At 48.3% G+C, this 18954-nt stretch overlaps 1 protein-coding gene across 3 annotated transcripts in view; it reads left to right on the forward strand.

Moving 5' to 3' along the window:
- The window catches only part of LOC137414648 (TNF receptor-associated factor 3-like), a 92487-nt gene that overhangs the window by 23414 nt on the left and 50119 nt on the right, over positions 1-18954 (forward strand). For 2 of the 3 annotated variants that reach the window (XM_078778814.1, XM_078778815.1), the window contains 2 exons: positions 4001-4162; positions 18573-18650. In XM_078778814.1, coding sequence (XP_078634940.1) covers positions 4001-4162; positions 18573-18650 — 240 coding nt within the window. Of the gene's footprint in view, positions 1-2939; positions 3445-3494; positions 3727-4000; positions 4163-18572; positions 18651-18954 lie in introns of those variants that run through there. The other variant, XM_078778817.1, reaches the window with a different exon arrangement.

The following is an 18954-nucleotide window of genomic DNA, read 5'->3' on the forward strand; positions in this document are numbered from 1 at the left end:
ACTTCTCCAATTAATTTTAAGATCCAGACTCTCCATGTAATATTTGGTCTTCATCCACTTCTCCAATTAATTTTAAGATCCAGACTCTCCATGTAATATTTGGTCTTCATCCACTTCTCCAATTAATTTTAAGATCCAGACTCTCCATGTAATATTTGGTCTTCATCCACTTCTCCAATTAATTTTAAGATCCAGACTCTCCATGTAATATTTGGTCTTCATCCACTTCTCCAATTAATTTTAAGATCCAGACTCTCCATGTAATATTTCGTCTTCATCCACTTCTCCAATTAATTTTAAGATCCAGACTCTCCATGTAATATTTGGTCTTCATCCACTTCTCCAATTAATTTTAAGATCCAGACTCTCCATGTAATATTTGGTCTTCATCCACTTCTCCAATTAATTTTAAGATCCAGACTCTCCATGTAATATTTGGTCTTCATCCACTTCTCCAATTAATTTTAAGATCCAGTCTCTCCATGTAATATTTGGTCTTCATCCACTTCTCCAATTAATTTTAAGATCCAGACTCTCCATGTAATATTTGGTCTTCATCCACTTCTCCAATTAATTTTAAGATCCAGACTCTCCATGTAATATTTCGTCTTCATCCACTTCTCCAATTAATTTTAAGATCCAGTCTCTCCATGTAATATTTTGTCTTCATCCACTTCCCCAATTAATTTTAAGATCCAGTCTCTCCATGTAATATTTGGTCTTCCTCCACTTCTCCAATTAATTTTAAGATCCAGTCTCTCCATGTAATATTTCGTCTTCATCCACTTCCCCAATTAATTTTAAGATCCAGTCTCTCCATGTAATATTTCGTCTTCATCCACTTCCACAATTAATTTTAAGATCCAGTCTCTCCATGTAATATTTCGTCTTCCTCCACTTCTCCAATTAATTTTAAGATCCAGACTCTCCATGTAATATTTGGTCTTCATCCACTTCTCCAATTAATTTTAAGATCCAGTCTCTCCATGTAATATTTGGTCTTCATCCACTTCTCCAATTAATTTTAAGATCCAGTCTCACCATGTAATATTTGGTCTTCATCCATTTCTCCAATTAATTTTAAGATTTAGTCTCTCCATGTAATACTTGGTCTTCATCCACTTCTCCAATTAATTTTAAGATTTAGTCTCTCCATGTAATATTTCGTCTTCATCCACTTGTCCAATTAATTTTAAGATCCAGTCTCACCATGTAATATTTGGTCTTCATCCACTTCTCCAATTAATTTTAAGATTTAGTCTCTCCATGTAATATTTGGTCTTCATCCATTTCTCCAATTAATTTTAAGATTTAGTCTCTCCATGTAATATTTGGTCTTCATCCATTTCTCCAATTAATTTTAAGATTTAGTCTCTCCATGTAATATTTGGTCTTCATCCATTTCTCCAATTAATTTTAAGATTTAGTCTCTCCATGTAATATTTGGTCTTCATCCATTTCTCCAATTAATTTTAAGATTTAGTCTCTCCATGTAATATTTGGTCTTCATCCATTTCTCCAATTAATTTTAAGATTTAGTCTCTCCATGTAATATTTGGTCTTCATCCACTTCTCCAATTAATTTTAAGATCCAGCCTCTCTATGTAATATTTGGTCTTCATCCACTTCTCCAATTAATTTTAAGATCCAGACTCTCTATGTAATATTTGGTCTTCATCCACTTCTCCAATTAATTTTAAGATCGAGTCTCTCCATGTAATATTTGGTCTTCATCCACTTCTCCAATTAATTTTAAGATCCAGTCTTTCCATGTAATATTTGATCTTCCTCTGCTTCTCCAATAAATTTTTACATTCGGCTCTCCATGTAATATTTTATCTTCCTCTGCTTCGCCAATGGATTTTAAGATGGAGTCTCTCCATGTAATATTTTGTCTTCCTCCACTTCTCCAATTAATTTTAAGATCGAGTCTCTCCATGTAATATTTGGTCTTCCTCCTCTTCTCCAATTAATTTTAAGATTGAGTCTTTCCATGTAATATTTGATCTTCCTCTGCTTCTCCAATAAATTTTTACATTAGGCTCTCCATGTAATATTTTATCTTCCTCTGCTTCTCCAATGGATTTTAAGATCCAGTCTCTCCATGTAATATTTGGTCTTCATCCATTTCTCCAATTAATTTTAAGATTTAGTCTCTCCATGTAATACTTGGTCTTCATCCACTTGTCCAATTAATTTTAAGATCCAGTCTCACCATGTAATATTTGGTCTTCATCCACTTCTCCAATTAATTTTAAGATTTAGTCTCTCCATGTAATATTTGGTCTTCATCCATTTCTCCAATTAATTTTAAGATTTAGTCTCTCCATGTAATATTTGGTGTTCATCCATTTCTCCAATTAATTTTAAGATTTAGTCTCTCCATGTAATATTTGGTCTTCATCCACTTCTCCAATTAATTTTAAGATCCAGACTCTCTATGTAATATTTGGTCTTCATCCACTTCTCCAATTAATTTTAAGATCCAGACTCTCTATGTAATATTTGGTCTTCATCCACTTCTCCAATTAATTTTAAGATCGAGTCTCTCCATGTAATATTTGGTCTTCATCCACTTCTCCAATTAATTTTTAAGATCGAGTCTCTCCATGTAATATTTGGTCTTCCTCCTCTTCTCCAATTAATTTTTAAGATCGAGTCTCTCCATGTAATATTTGATCTTCCTCTGCTTCTCCAATAAATTTTTACATTAGGCTCTCCATGTAATATTTGGTCTTCATCCACTTCTCAAATTAATTTTAAGATCCAGACTCTCCATGTAATATTTGGTCTTCATCCACTTCTCCAATTAATTTTAAGATCCAGACTCTCCATGTAATATTTGGTCTTCATCCACTTCTCCAATTACTTTTTAAGATCGAGTCTCTCCATGTAATATTTGGTCTTCCTCCTCTTCTCCAATTAATTTTAAGATTGAGTCTTTCCATGTAATATTTGATCTTCCTCTGCTTCTCCAATAAATTTTTACATTAGGCTCTCCATGTAATATTTTATCTTCCTCTGCTTCTCCAATGGATTTTAAGATGGAGTCACTCCATGTAATATTTTGTCTTCCTCCACTTCTTCCAGGTCTTGTCTCTAGATTTCCAGTTTGTAATTCTTTCACACAGCAATTGTCCGTTATTCTCGCTACGCGTCCAGCCCAGATCCTGGCGGACAACATCATATATGCACAAAAGCGATCCTGAAAACAAAGGCAGCTCACGTTCTAATACAACTGGGATCAATCCAGAGAGATCCATCTTGCATGTTGCACAACTTAATTAGGAAATATCCCTGGCTACCTGCCCAATCATTCATCACACTTTGTAACAGCTTTGAATGAGCTGAAAATCCCCTAATGAGCACGAATGATTACTGATTGCATCTTTTAAAATTCACAAAGGTTTTCACACCATAAATATTTCTCACATTTCTGTGCAGGTGCGCAATTAGTCTATCATTAAATGTCCGTGTGCCACATTTCTGTGCAGGTGCGCAATTAGTCTATCATTAAATGTCCGTGTGCCATTGAATGGGAATTGTATAATTATTCCGGTGAATGCAGCGACGATGCAGCAAAACATGGACGCATGCAGTCGAGGGATCATTACCAGCCTGCTCTGCTTTTGTTGTTTGTTTTCACCTTCAAACAGGCGTCGGGCGAGTTTCGTGAACGTGAATTGTCTGTGGTACGGTCTGGATCCAGTTTGGGTGATCCTGCTGGTACATTACATTTTAGTTACATACCCAGCTCACATCCAGCTGCTTAAATCACAGAGCAAGCGCATTTCTTTCGGTCCGGGCTGCTTGTAAAATAGCTTCATTTATCTTGAGATGCCTCTGGGGGTGAGAAATGGAGGAGATGTGAGTCGTGTGGGGAATGGAAACATTTATTGGCAGCTGCGGATGGAGTGTGCCACGGGGAGCAATGGCTTTGACGTGGGTTGTGCGGTTTGACGTGGGTTCAGTGGAGACTTGGCCATGCTGTTTGCTGCAGGTGCATTTGGACACCTGTCCGTACGAACTGGTCGCTTGTCACAATGCCGCCTGCTCCGTGCACCTGGCACGACTCTACATGCCTCAACACCATGTGACATGCCCCTTTCGCCTGGAGTTCTGCAAGTTCTGCAGCGCTCCGGTGCCATGTGTCCAGCTTGAGGTGAGAGTGCTTGTGTGTCTATCTTCACCCTCCTAGTTTATGTACTAGTATTAGGCCCCAAATGACATACCGCTGTGGGGTTTCCTAAAGAACTAATGCATCTCCGCTTGAATATTTTCATCACTTCGTGCCACTTGTACTCGCTTCTCCCCATCAACTTTTATTGTTTGTATTATTTATTTCGTCTTTACTGGTTTTTACTAATGTTGTCTTATTTATATCCACATTCTCAACAAAATTGGGTGTTTGACGACCATTAAAAATGAAGTTATTTTCAGTTGTAATGCTGCCTGGTGGGTTTCTTTACATAAAAGTTTCAAAATAAAGTTTGTTTTGCTCCTTGGAACTATTTAAATTCTGAAATTCCTGGATTTTTTTGTGTTGATGTAAATTTTTCCAGTTATTTTTTTATGCTGCCCTATTGGGTGTTGCTTTGTGGCAATGCCCTGCAGATATCCCATTCTTCCCCCATCCCTCCCCAATCCCCACCCCTCCTCCACTCACTCGCTGTATTTCCTTTCTCTTTTGTAGTTTTTTTTTTTTTGCACTCATGGCTGAGAACATTTCCTTATGTTCTCCATCGCCATCGTCATCAGCTTGTATATGCAGCACATGGCTGTGGGTAGCATCACTTCCTGGAGTGCAGCTGTGCTGCTGATGCAGCGCCCCCTGTAGATTATGGCAGGGATTTGTTATTTGTTCATGGTGCTGGCAGCTGGGTCAGGATTTGAACACAGGCCAGACTGCTCAGAGATTAGTGTGGATGCCTCTCTACTATCCTGCCAGCCTTTTCCAACTCCAAATGACCTAAATAAAAATGCAACCGTGTTTACCCCCAACCTCACCTTTTGGGACATTGCTTGCGACATGGCTCACCTTTACTCCCCACCCCACTCCCACCACTTTCGATCTTTAGAAAATGGCACGAATTTATGCTCCCATCGATATTATTTACGACAACACCCGAGGCCAAACTCTTCAAAATCAAGAAAACCCTACAGCAAATACAAATAAATAATGTTCCGTAATAAAAGTCATAACCAGAAGGGTTTCAGACTGCGACTTAATTTACTACTAGCAGGGGTAACTGGTCCTTCTCAGCGAGAAAAATTAAGAAGGGAGAGGTGTAGGAGAGTTGGAGAGCAGAGGGGGTAGGATAATTGGAGGGCTGGAGGGGGAGGAGGAGGGGGGGGGGGGATGCCTGGGCAGGGTTGGAGAGTTTGAGGGTCAAGGGGGGAAATCAGGAGAGTTGGATGGCTGGGGAGGGGTGATGGTGGGGGTGGGCGGGGGGAGCGGGAATGGCAGGAGAACCGGCAGGCTGTCGGGGGGCAAGATAATTGCCGGGGTGGGGTAGGGGCAGCGTCTGGACTTTATCAACAACCATTGAACCCCACACTCCACATTTCCAAGGGGGTGGTAAACAGGGCTCAATCCCCAGCCATAGAGCCTTTCCACCCAAACACAAACACCCCAGGGATTATGCATTTTATTACTCCACCAGGAACTGAGCATAGACAGAAGAACCAAAGTAACAGTACATTTGCTGCTAAAGCATGTTTCAAGCCTCTGAAAAAGACAATAACACTATAAAGTCATTCACCGACCACAGACAATGTCCGAATAAAGTCCCCTCAAGAGAATGCCAAGGGAACTTCTTCTCCCTCCACCCTCTCCAATGCCCACAACTATCAAGCCACGCCGCTCCTGTTGGGTTGGCTGGAGGGAAGTCCCCGACCGGCCCGAGTCCTTCACAAACCGGCTAGGACAAGTCCCCCATGAACTCACATCGACGATGCATTGGCACGACCGTCTGCAGATGGGAGGCCCCATCAAACAAACAAAAAAATCCGGACAGGGAAACACAAAATTGTGGAACAAAATAAATTACGGGTTTAACTCCGCCAAGAACAAAACAAAGCAAAGAAAAATCTTTAAAAAACAACACAACTCTCAAACATCTCACAGCCCCCAACTTGGGAGGGCAATGTGAGGGAGAACGAAGTCAAGCCTGGTGCCTGGAAGGGGCGGGAACAGGTGACGTCGAGGCCACACCCACAAACTGGCACAATATAATTTAGAATTTCATTTAGCGATATCATCATCAGCCATAGTCATAAAAACCCAAGTAGCCTATGTTCAACAGGTCCAATTTGGTCTGTGTCATGTTTTGTGACAATTGGCCAAATAGTTTGGGTGTGATTGGTGTTACACACAAACACACACACACACACACACACACACACAGACAGACAGACAGACAGACAGGCAAACACAAAGACCAGGCAATGCCAGGTCCCTCCTCCCACCCACCCCTCTCCCTCTGGACTCCCACCCTTTCCCCCCACCACTCCCCTCCTCCAACCCTCCCCCTGCCTCCTCCCAACTCCCACCCCGCTCCTTCCTCTTCCTCCTCCCACCTTTTTCCTTCCAGACTCCCACCCCTTCCCATCACCCTTCTCACCTTCTCCCTCCGGACTTCACCTCTTCAACCTCCCTCCTCCTAACCCACCCTCCCTCTGGACTCCCACCCACTCCTTCCTCTCCCTCCTCCCACCTTTTCCCCTCCCACCTCCTTCCAGACTACCACCCTTTCCCTCCCTTCTCCCATCACTCCTTACCACCAGACACATCTTCTATTGCCCGGGCGGCGGGCAGTCCCACCCCATGCAGCTCAGCTCAGGTTATGAGATGATAGAACTTATCACATTTTAGTTGTAAAATATATGTGGAAATTAAATAAAGGTATAAACACTGGCCTGGCTTTTTGACATTTGAGCATGAACACTGGCATGGCTTTTTCGATGATTGAAGGAAAATGTCCTTCCTTCCCCTCCCCTCACAATTACCCCCTCCCAAACCACCTACCCCCTCCTCCCTCGTACAACTGCCCGGGCGATGAAAGATGTGTTTTTCAGTGTTCAAATATACATCAGAGGCCAGTGCGGCCTTTTCCAAGGCAAGAGGCAAAAACAAAATGGTGGATTAAGACCCCTGCAAGGGAGAGCAGGCTGAACAAGGATAAGCCTGTATTTGTTTTTTCAGGATGAGATGAGTTAATTATCTTGAAAAGGTGTTTAAATTACCCAAATTCCCAGTTTTCATTCATGCATTCCCTTGGCGTTCTCTTTGTATGTATGCAAAGTTTCAGCCCGCTAGGTTTCATAGTATTGGAGTTATGGAGGAGACACACACACATATGTTTATTATTATTAGATTTGTACTTAACCTTTAATATAGAGTTAGCTATGTAGATATTCCAAATATTTAGTAAATTTTAATAATGCCCAAAAAGAGTGAAGCATGAGCAGTGTCCCCTCCCTTTCCTCCCCCCATTTGTTTTCTGAAATATCTACATGGCCGATTGCACTGATAATCTGATGTTTATTTATATATATTTTATTATGATCGGCCATCGGTCTCAAGAGCAGGAATTACATGAATTAGAGACATTCCTAACAGAGATTTTGAAATCCAACTTATAACTTGCATACACAGAAGCATGCCTCCCGAGCTGCCACTGTCCCGGCTTTGCTTACTAATCTCACTTTGCCGTTAATATCCAGTTCAAGATTCCATTATTATGGGTTTATGTGTTAAAGGATCTTCGTAAAATGAGTCAATCTTCTGCATGAAGTGTGTAATGAACCTTTAAATGGCTTTGAGATGTTGTAACCTCATGGACTTCACTTCATGAATGTATGAAAAATGAAAATATTTTAGAACACATCGTGTTTATAAACTTACTTTATTTTTGAGTTAACTGTAGCTTTATCACCAAAGAAATCTTTAGTGACATGTAAGTTTGTGTTCTTTATAATAAATAAATATAATTATGGAATTTTGGCTGGTATTTTCCTGAAATTGTCATTTCATCATTTCATCTATTGCGGAGTATCGTTGAGAGAGAGAAGAAGACAAATGATGAATTGCGAAAGATGATGGGAATAGAGCCTGTGATGGATGCTGTGAAGAGGAACAATTTGAGATGGTTTGGTCATGTGTTGAGGAAGGATGAAAGTGACTGGTTGAGAAGAGTGATGGAAATGAATGTAGAAGGAAGTAGAGGACGGGGAAGACCGAGAAAGACTTGGCTGAAGGTGGTGGAAGAAGAAATGCGGGCAAGGGGGTTAACAAGGAGAGATGCAGAAAATAGGGAAAGATAGAGACGATTGTCATGGGGACCGCAAGGCTAACCCCCGCTCTAGTAGGGAAAATGGCCTTAAAATGCATGTTGTTGTTGTTGTTGTTGTATTTTCCGGAAATTGGTGGTTAACTATCGGAAAGTAGTTCTCCACCATTATCCCGCCCCTTAATGTACTTCACCACATATTCACCACACGATGAAGAATCACCACTTAACTTTTGCAGGCCTTCTGTAGGTGTTGCACTTTCTGATTGCTTGCATGACAGCCAATCACGGTGTACTATATCAACACGTTACTGCACTATGATTTCATCTATACACATGAGATGTGATTCTATCACGTGCTACTGAATTTGCATGCTAACCCAGTTTTTCCTCCCTTTCCATAATTATTTCCTAGGAGTAGAGGAAAACCAAAATTGTGGAGAAGAAACATTGAAATATGGATATATAAGAAGTGCAACATGAAACTTAGACAGGAAGAAAGATCAAGTGGAGAGAGGAGAGAGAGCAGGGGGGAGATTGTAAGATGGGGCGTGCTTGGCTGGGAATGGGAGGAGAGAGGGGGAATAGTGGTAGGGGTAGGGAGAATGGAAAATGGAGAAAGAAATTAGGAAGGGTTGGTGGAAAAAGGGAAGGGAAGAGGGGAGAGGAAGTTGCTTAACTTGACAGTTTCCTTTCTCTGATCTTTACACAATGTGCAAGCAACATGTGCCCTTATCAGGCAAGTTGACTTTATTCAATTAACATGACGGCCTGAAATCCGAGATTTTATATTTCATGAGCTTCAGATCTTCTTCCTCCTCATAGCCCTTTATCAACTTGCTGCTGCTCCACCTTTTGCACAATACTACTCCACTGCCCTCTATCCCCAGCCAACTCTCTTCTCTGTCTTTCCACCGCCATCTTACTTACATCCCTCCTCGCATAATCTTCTCATCTCAGCCAAGGTCTTTATTTGCTAGTTATTTTTTATTTACACAAATAGTTTGCAATCTTTTCTGATATTAATCATGCAGTTACCTTTCTTGTTGTACCTGGTACATACTGTGCTTTCATTAACGGTTGAGTTTTGATGAAGACCCTGTTTGAATCAGGATCATCATTCTGCTCACTGCAGGATCTAGACCTTTCTGTCTTGCCACTCTTGTCCAGGTGCTACCTTCATAGTAGTCTGTCAGTTTGTCTCTACATCTATTACTGGACCTTTCTTTATTTGTATTGACATTTCAGAAGTTGAGTGACCTATGAGACTCCTATGAGAGGAGATCATTGAAGCCATATATGTAGTGTCTTTGTTATAAAGATGCGGACACGCAGAGAGGGGAAAGCACCATCTTTATTCCAGGCAACACAGGCCTCACATAGGCCCAACACAGGCCCCCGCTCACAGCGGCCTCACTCCTCCCCCCCTTAAGTCACATAGTCTTTCAAATATGCTGGTCGCACAATACGTCGAGAAGAAACACGCGGACATTGAGCCGTGGACACGACCGGTGATGGTGAGGCATTGGAAACAGATGACGGCTCCCCACCAGACACCAAACTAGACTCAACCGTACCCGGAAGAACATCCACACTACTCTCACTGCCATGAACATCCGGCTCCACAGATGGATGGGAAGCTGGCCGAAACGTGGTCACTGGCATCTCAATGGAACACATCTCACGGCGGAATGGAATTGGTTTTGTGTGAATGACCGGACCCGCGAGCCAACAACTGATTCACATGACGTTTCCAGATATGCCCGGCCGAAGTATGAACAAGGTAGTTAACCGGACCAAACACTCGGACCACAACAGCCGGCACCCATTTCTGTCGGTGTACATAGTCCCGTGCCAAAACTGGCTGGTCCACCGTGGATGAACGAACATTGGTCGCCGTAACAACTTCAGATGCACCAGTTCGAAGCAAATCCAGGCGTGACCGCAACTGTCGGCCATACATGCGGAATGCAGGCGTTTCCTGTGTAGTGGAATGCACTGAATTACAATAGGCATGCAAAAACACATCTACCCTACTCTGCACAGATCAAACCGCTTGGCCTCTATGCAAGGCATGTTTCAATGCTTTGACAAATGACTCAGCCTTGCCATTTGTAGCTGGGTGGTAAGGTGCTGACCTCAGGTGTTTGATACCATTAACACACATGAACACAGCAAACACCTCAGATACAACCTGTGAACCATTATCCGAAACTAAAATCTCCGGAACCCCCTTGTTCGCAAAAATACTCTGCAGATGCTCCACCGTGTTCTCTGCCGAGGTGGACTCCATTATAGCTACTTTTGGCCACTTTGAGTAAGCGTCGATCACCATCAGAAACATGTGGCCCATGACTGGCCCTGCAAAATCTACATGAACGCGCTGCCACATTCTATCAGCAGGCGGCCATAAGAACGACACACGTGAGGGATTATCAGCATCAGTTTGACACGTATCACATGCTTTTACCGTCCGCTTGATGTCCACATTAAGCCCGGGCCACCACAACGAACTCCAGGCTAAACTCTTTGTTTTGACCATACGCAAATGACCCTCATGCGACTCATTGAGACAGCGCTGACATAACGAAGCAGGAATGACCGCCCTCATGCCCCACATTACCCAACCTTGTACTAAAGACAGCTCGAACGCACGCGACACATATGGAGCATATTTTGACATCGAGGGCAACTCGCGCCAAGAACCTGATAAAACAACTGCACAACACGTGACAGCATAGGATCACGACGAATGGCAGCGGCCACTTCCGCAGCGATTACCGGACCAGATTCAATCTGTTCCAACATGAACACCTCGACCTCATCTGCAGGTTCGGCACCAGCCTTTGTAGACAGAAATCGAGACAGGCCATCACAGTTAGCGTGCCATTCTGAAACACGAAATTTGATTTCATAATCGTACGCATTGAGGACGAGACACCATCTCTGTAGTCGAGCAGCGGTAGTGCCTGGAATGCCTATCTGAGGATTTAAACAAGAACTGAAGCGGCTGATGATCAGTTTGTAGGAGAAAATGCCGACCTATTAAGTACTGACGAAATTTCAACACGCCCCATACCAAACTCAGCGCTTCACGCTCAATCTGAGCATAGTTCTGCTCTGCGGCTGTCAGAGCACGTGACACATAACACACCGGACGCTCAGCACCGTCACTCATTACCTGAGACAAGACGGCACCGATGCTGTACTGCGAGCTTTCACATGCCAGAATGAGAGGATGCGAAGGTTTATAATGTGCGAGTACTGTGACTGCAGTAAGGCGAGCTTTGACTCATTTGAATGCTGCTTGTTCCGTCGAGCTCCACCTCCAACGAACATTTTGACGCAGCATGCGAGTCAGCGGAGTAAGCTCAATGCTTAGGTTGCTGACATACCTCTGGTAATACTCAGCAAGCCCAATGAAGGAACAAAGCTGAACTTTGTCCCGTGGGCTGGACATGTCGGCCTAAGCGTTGACTTTCTGAGGGGCTTTTGACAGCCCCTCTGGGGTGATGACATGCCCCAGGTACTCCACTCGCTTCTGAAAGAATAAGCATTTGTCCTTGATCAAGCGAAGGCCATGAGCAGATAACTTGGACATCACCTTGTCAATGTTCTCAAGATGTTGTTCGACCGTGGCTCCCGTAATGAGGATGTCATCCAAGTAGCATTGTGCAGGTAAGTCGGTACAAAGACGATCCATCGCCTTCTGCCACATTGCCGGAGCTGAAGCGATCCCGAAACAAAGACAGGTATACTGGTACATACCTTGACACGTATTGAAGGTAAGGATGTGACGATCCTCTGGCACAATCTCAAGATGAAAGTACTCATCACGCAAGACCAACTTCGTGAAGTACCGACTCCCCGCAAACTTTGAATATATCTCGTCAATGGATGGCAGTGGATACTGCTCCACGCAGAGGTTGAGGTTAACAGTTGCTTTAAAATCACCAAACAGGTGAATACCTCCATTCCACTTAAGCAGTGTGACCACGGGCATTGCCCACTCAGAGTGTTCCACCGGTTCAATGACTCCAATCTTTTCTAATTGATCGAGCTCCGCTTTGACCCGATCACGAAGGGCATATGGCACCGGTCTAGGCTTACAGAATCGTGGACTGACACCCTCCTTCAGGTGCACGTGGCCTTGAGCACCTTTGAGCTTCCCAAGTTCAGGCCTGAATAGAACTTGGTGCTTTCCAAGATCCCCTCCAAGCGTGAAGGAGACGGAAATGACGTCTGGACAGTAAATGTTTGCCCAATCCAGACGAATGGTGTGCAACCAATCACGACCAAGTAGAGATGGTCCAGAACCATCAACCACATGCAGGGGCAACACCGCTTGCTGGTCCGGATAACGAACCAATACAGTACATCCATCAAGCCTAATTGCTTAATCATCTCCCATGTGTAAGTACGAAGGGTAGTGTGTATCGAGGCTAACACCAGACAACCCAAATGACGCCAGATCCGTTTACTTATGAGACTGACTGACTGATCCACCATGAAGCTGACTGGCCTGCAATTCACACTGACAGCCACCACAAAGGGGTGATTCACAGCTGACGCCATCGGAAACATGCCCTGTTGATCAAACTCACTGCCAGCCCCGACCACATCAACCGATGATGGTGCCCAGCCCAGACAGACCCTCCGCACATGTCCTGTCTTATCACACCGGTAACACACCGCATTCCGAAATGACAGCTCCCACGAGAATGTGAACCACCACACCCCTGACAAGGCTGCTGTGGTCGCTGTACCTGCAACGCACTGCTTACGTGTACCCGGGAGGAATAATAATAATAAGAAGAATCCCAATCCGCCGACCCAGTTGGAGAATTGTGAGCACGTGACCCTCCAGCAGCTATGGCATTAACCGCCGAGACCTCCCCAACAATGGCACGAACATCCTTTCTAGCTTGTTCCACAACAGCCGCAATTTCAACCGCTTTAGCAAACGTAATCTCTTCAGACCTTATCCGTAAAATTGACACGACGATCTTCTCATCTCGCAACCCCGAGCTAAAACGATCCTTCTGTGGAGCTATGATCGCACGATAAAGCCGGACAAAATCGACGGCACCTGGAACGAAGTTTCACTGAGCTATTTATTTTAGCTCAACTCGAAAGAACTCAAAAGCAATGAATAGCCCGTTAACACGGGCGGCAATTTATATCAAAAGTTCACCACACAAAAGCCACGCCTCTCAGGCGGGGCATGGTATGCAAATAAGTCAGCCATGCCTCTCAACGGCGCGTGGTATGCAAATCGAGAGTCCGCCCGGGCAAGGCAAGTCCGGACACGTCCGGGCAAGTAACCGCCCGCCGGTTACGTCATCGGCCGGTGCAAGGTGATTGTGTCATGCTTCCGGTAACCGCTACATGCGCCCCCCCAGAATTAACTTGCACCGGGAGAGTCAGTTTGAGGGGGGTCTTGATGACCCGGCCGAAACGACCCCTGGCGATTTGTGTGGGGGTGGTAGGTGGCGTGGCGGTGGATGGTCGGGCGGGGGGCTTGGTTGACAGGGGACGGCCCCGTCGTGGAGGAAGGGCCAACCGTGGAGGTTGGTGGAGGTCCAAATGGGCCGGCTTGAGGCGGTCCACGGAGATGCGGTCCGGTTTGCCGCCGATGTCAATGATGAACGACTTGTCGTCCCTCTTCAGGACCCGGAAAGGTCCATCATACGTCGGCCGGAGCGGTCCCCGGTGTGCGTCGTTCCGGATAAAAACGTACTCTGCAGTGCGAAGTGCTGGGGGGATGTGGGGTTGGGGGCAGCCGTGGTGGGACGTGGGCATGGGGGCAAATCTCCTGGCGGCCTCCTGGAGGACCGAGCGTTGGCGAGCCACGGACCAGGGGCCGGTGGCGTCAGGGATGAACTCGCCCGGCACGCGCAGTGGCTGGCCGTAGACCAGCTCGGCGGTGGAAGCCTGGAGGTCCTCTTTAGGGGCCGTTCGGAGGCCCAATAGGACCCACGGGAGCCTGTCGGCCCAACCGTCGTCCTGGAGGCTGGCCCTGAGAGCGGCCTTCATCGAGCGGTGGAACCGCTCGCACAAGCCGTTGGCTTGGGGGTGGTAGGCCGTGGTGCGGTGTAGCTTGACCCCCAAGGCCTGGGCGACCGTGCCCCAAAGCTCGGAGGTGAATTGCAGGCCTCTGTCGGAGGAGATGTCCGAGGGGGCGCCGAAACGGGCAATCCAGGTGCCAATGAAGGCCTGCGCCACGTCGGCGGATGTTGTTGATGCCAGCGGGACGGCCTCCGGCCACCTGGTGGTCCTGTCCACCATCGTGAGGAGGTTGGTGAAGCCCCGCGAGGAAGGAAGTGGTCCCACCAGGTCCACATTGACGTGGTCGAAGCACCGCGCGGGCACGTCCAATGGTGCCAACATGGCCTGGGTGTGCCGGTGGACCTTCGCACGCTGGCAGGCGACATAGGCGTTGGCCCAGTCGCGGACGTCCTTACGGAGCCCGTGCCAGACGAATTTCGCTGCCACGAGCTTCTGCGACGCTTTCCGGCCCGGGTGCGAAAGGCCGTGGAGGGCGTCAAAAATGTGCCGCTGCCATCCAGTGGGCACGATGGGGCGAGGTTGGCCCAGGGAAACGTCGCACAGGAGAATTGTGGCTGTGTCCTCGAAGGGGACGTCGGCCAACCGCAGGCCTGTGTCCGCTGTCCGGAGGGCTTGCACCGTGGGGTCGGCGGTCTGGTCGGCCGCCATGCGGGCGAAGTCCACACCAAGGTGGACGGCGTTCGCGCCGGACCGGGAGAGGCAATCGGCCACAGCGTTGTCCTTGCCCACGACGTGCCGGATGTCCGTCGTAAATTCGGACACGGCGGAGAGGTGGCGCTGCTGGCGGGCCGACCACGGCTCTGCAACCTTGGCCATGGCGAAGACCAGGGGTTTGTGGTCCACAAACGCCGTGAACAGGCGGCCCTCTAAAAGATGGCGGAAGTGGCGAACGGCCAGGTAAAGGCCGAGGAGCTCTCGGTCGAATGCGCTATACTTGCGCTCGTTAGGGCGAAGCTGCCGGCTGAAGAAGGCCAGCGGTTGCCAAGCCCCGTTCACCCACTGTTCATGCACGGTGCCCACCGCGTAGTCGGAAGCGTCCGTGGTGAGGGCGATGGGTGCGTCGAGCGCCGGGTGCGCCAGTATGGTCACGTTGGCGAGGGCCAGCTTAGCGCCCGTGAATGCCTCGTCTATCTCTTTGGTCCAGGCGACGTCGTGCTTGGCTGGCTTGCCCCGGAGGACTTCCTACAGGGGGCGCATGAGTTGGGCGGCGCGAGGCACGAACCGGTGGTAGAAATTTACCATCCCCAAAAATTCCTGTAGGGCCTTGATGGAGCGGGGGCACGGGAAACTTGTGACTGCCTCCACCTTGGTAGGCAGCGGGACGGCCCCGCGCTTCGTGATGCGGTGCCCCAGGAAGTCGACGGCCGTTACGCCAAACTGGAATTTCGCCGGGTTGATGATGAGGCCGTGCTGGCCGAGTCGCTCAAAAAGCGTGCGCAGGTGGATGAGGTGCTCCGCCCGGGAAGTGCTGGCAACGAGAATGTCGTCCAAGTAGACGAAAAGGAAGGTGAGGTCGCGCAGCACGCTGTGCATCAGCCGCTGGAAGGCCTGGGCCGCGTTCTTAAGGCCGAACGGCATGCGAAGGAACTCGAAGAGGCCAAAAGGTGTGATTACCGCCATCTTCGGCACGTCGGCCGGCCGGATGGGTACCTGGTGGTCCCCCGAATGAGGTCGACCTTGGAAAAGATCACCCGCCCCGCCAAACGGGCGGAAAAGTCCTGTATGTGTGGTATCGGGTACCGGTCGGGGGTGGTGGCGTCGTTGAGGCGGCGGTAATCGCCGCATGGTCGCCGTCCGCCACCCGGTTTTGGCATGATGTGCAGGGGCGAGGCCCACGCACTATTCGAACGCCGCACAATGCCCAATCGCTCCAGCGCGTCGAATTCCGCCTTCGCCACGGCGAGTTTGGTCGGGTCGAGGCGACGAGCCCTGGCGTAGACCGGTGGACCTGTGGTCGGTTATGGTGTTCGACGCCGTGTTTGACGGCGATGGCTGAAAACGTCGGCTGCGTGAGGGCGGGAAACTCGGCGAGCAGGCGGGTGAAATCGTCCGCGGCCGGGAGCGCGCAGGCTAGCTTGGTTGGTGCGGAGCCGCTCAATGAGCAAGCGAGCGAGCTGAAGGTCTCCGCGTTGATGAGCCGACGCCATTTGACGCCCACCAAAAGCCCATGCGCGCACAGAAAATCTGCACCCAGCAAGGCCATGGGCACGTTCGCCGTGATGAAGTCCCACCTGAAGCGTTGGCCCCCAAAGCAGAATGTGACGCTGCGTGAACCGAAGGTGCGGATGGAGGAGCCGTTTGCGGCGACCAAAGCGGGGCCGCAAAGCGCGGCCTGTTTGTCCTGCACCGAGGCGGGTATCACGCTCAGCTGAGCGCCGGTGTCGCACAAAAAACGCCGCCCGGACGCTGTGTCCGTAATAAACAGAAGGCTGCCTGAATGGCCGACGCTCATGGCAGGCAGCGAGCGCCGGCCTGGTCGTTTCCCGACCTGCCGAAAGTGCACGGTGGGCGGCACGTTCTGGCCTTCTGCCCGAACCTGGCGTGGTAGTAGCACATGGTCCGCTCTGGTGGAGGCTCCGGCGGTCGTGTCGGGTTCGGTCGACAGGGCGTCGCGGCGGCCGCTGCCGCCAGTGGCGCTAACTCGGCCGGTGGTGGCGCCGGACGTGGCGCGGGCATTGCCTCGGTCGGCCCAGGGTGCCATGCGGCCGCTCCGACGTGTCGCCTGGCCGAGAAAAATTTATCGGCCTCCTTGGCCAGGGCGCGAGGGTCCGTGATGGGCGAATTACCCAAAGCTAATCGTACCTGCCCAGGTAGCTACCGGAGGAACAGCTAGCGGAAGAGGAAATCTGGGCTGTGGTCACCGAGTAGAGCAAGCATGTGGTCCATGCGTTCGGATGGACGGGCCTCACCCAGCTCTGGGAGGTCGAGCAGTTGTCGCGCGTGTTCGGTCTCCATGAGTCCAAATGCACTGAGTAGTAGGCCTTTGAGCGCGCCGTATTTGTCGGCGTTCGGCGGGTTCTGTAGGAAGCTCAGGACTCGGGCAGCAGAGGAGGCGTTGAGCTCGGAGACTACATGGTGGTAGCGCGTCGTGTCCTCCGTAATGTTCCGCATGGCGAATTGAGAATCTGCTTGGGCGAACCAGACGGCCGTGTGCGATTCCCAAAAGCCAGGGAGCTTCAAAGCTACAGATGACTCCATCGCCATGTTTTTGAAAAGGGGTCACCAATTGTGGAGCTATGCTCGCACGATAAAGCCGGACAAAATGGACGACACCAGGAACGAAGTTTCACTGAGCTATTTATTTTAGCTCAACTCGAAAGAACTCAAAAGCACTGAATAGCCCGTTAACACAGGCGGCAATTTATATCAAAAGTTCACCACACAAAAGCCACGCCTCTCAGGCGGGGCGTGGTATGCAAATAAGTCAGCCACGCCTTTCAACGGGGCGTGGTATGCAAATCGAGAGTCCGCCCGGGCAAGGCAAGTCCGGGCGAGTCCGGGCAAGTAACCGCCTGCCGGTTACGTCATCGGCCGGTGCAAGGTGATTGTGTCATGCTTCCCGTAACCGCTACACTTCAATCTTTGTGATCGTTCATCGTCACCAAAACCACAATCCCCCGCCAGATGCTTGAGCCTGGTCACGAAATCAGCTACCCTCTCATCGGGGAACTGAACCAGGTTGTCAAACTCGTACCGCGATAACTGTGGTGACTTGCCTGGTTTAATGTGGTCCTGCAACGTCTTCACTTTGGACTTGTAGGTAACAGCATCATCCGACATCCTCGCCGGCGAAATCAAGTCGCACAGCAAACGGAAAACTTCCGCCGAGAGGGACGATAGAAGTATCGTCCTCGACCTCGACAATGTCGTTGGTGATGAAATAAAAGCTCAGCTGCTGCGCAAAAAAGTTCAAAAAAAGTTGTCCCCGACATACACCAGGACCTTTCCATGGCATTTCGGCCATGGTCCGAAAAAAAAATCCTCGTCGCCAATTATCGTGTCTTTGTTTTGAAGATGCGGACACGCAGAGAGGATCAAGCAGAATACTGAATGGCGGATGCAAGGAGCTTGCACTTGGTTAGCCCCATACCATTTTCATCTCCGAATCGAGATTTGCGATTGTTTGATGTGGGATGTATTTGCGGTGGAAGGTGTTGATGGAAATCGGACATGACATGAGTGTTCCTTCACTGCTTTTTCTCTGTTCTACAGGAACACAAACAGACCTGCCCCAAGTACCTGCTTCCTTGTCCAAATAACTGCGATGAGCACGGAATACCACGGAATGAGGTGAGTTCAGGTTAGTGGATAATGATGTGTGGAAAAGTGGAGAAGATTATGGGAAAGTAAGAAGTACAGAAGGGGATTTTCAAATGGAATGATGCCAATGGATCACTCATGAGTTTTCCGGTTTTGGAATCCCCCTGATTTTGAATCTCCGTGTAAGCTTCACTGAGTTGTGTTACATATTTATGTGAATGTATGTGAATTACTATTCAGGTCTTTGCTTATCAATGTGTAGTCGATTAAGGGTTGTTGTGGTTGGAGGGTCAGGAGCCCTTCTGGAAAAAGAGACCGGAAACGGAAGAAGAAA

This window comes from Myxine glutinosa, chromosome 5, assembly GCF_964187855.1.
Source record: "Myxine glutinosa chromosome 5, kmMyxGlut1.1, whole genome shotgun sequence".
Classification (NCBI taxonomy): domain Eukaryota; kingdom Metazoa; phylum Chordata; class Myxini; order Myxiniformes; family Myxinidae; genus Myxine; species Myxine glutinosa.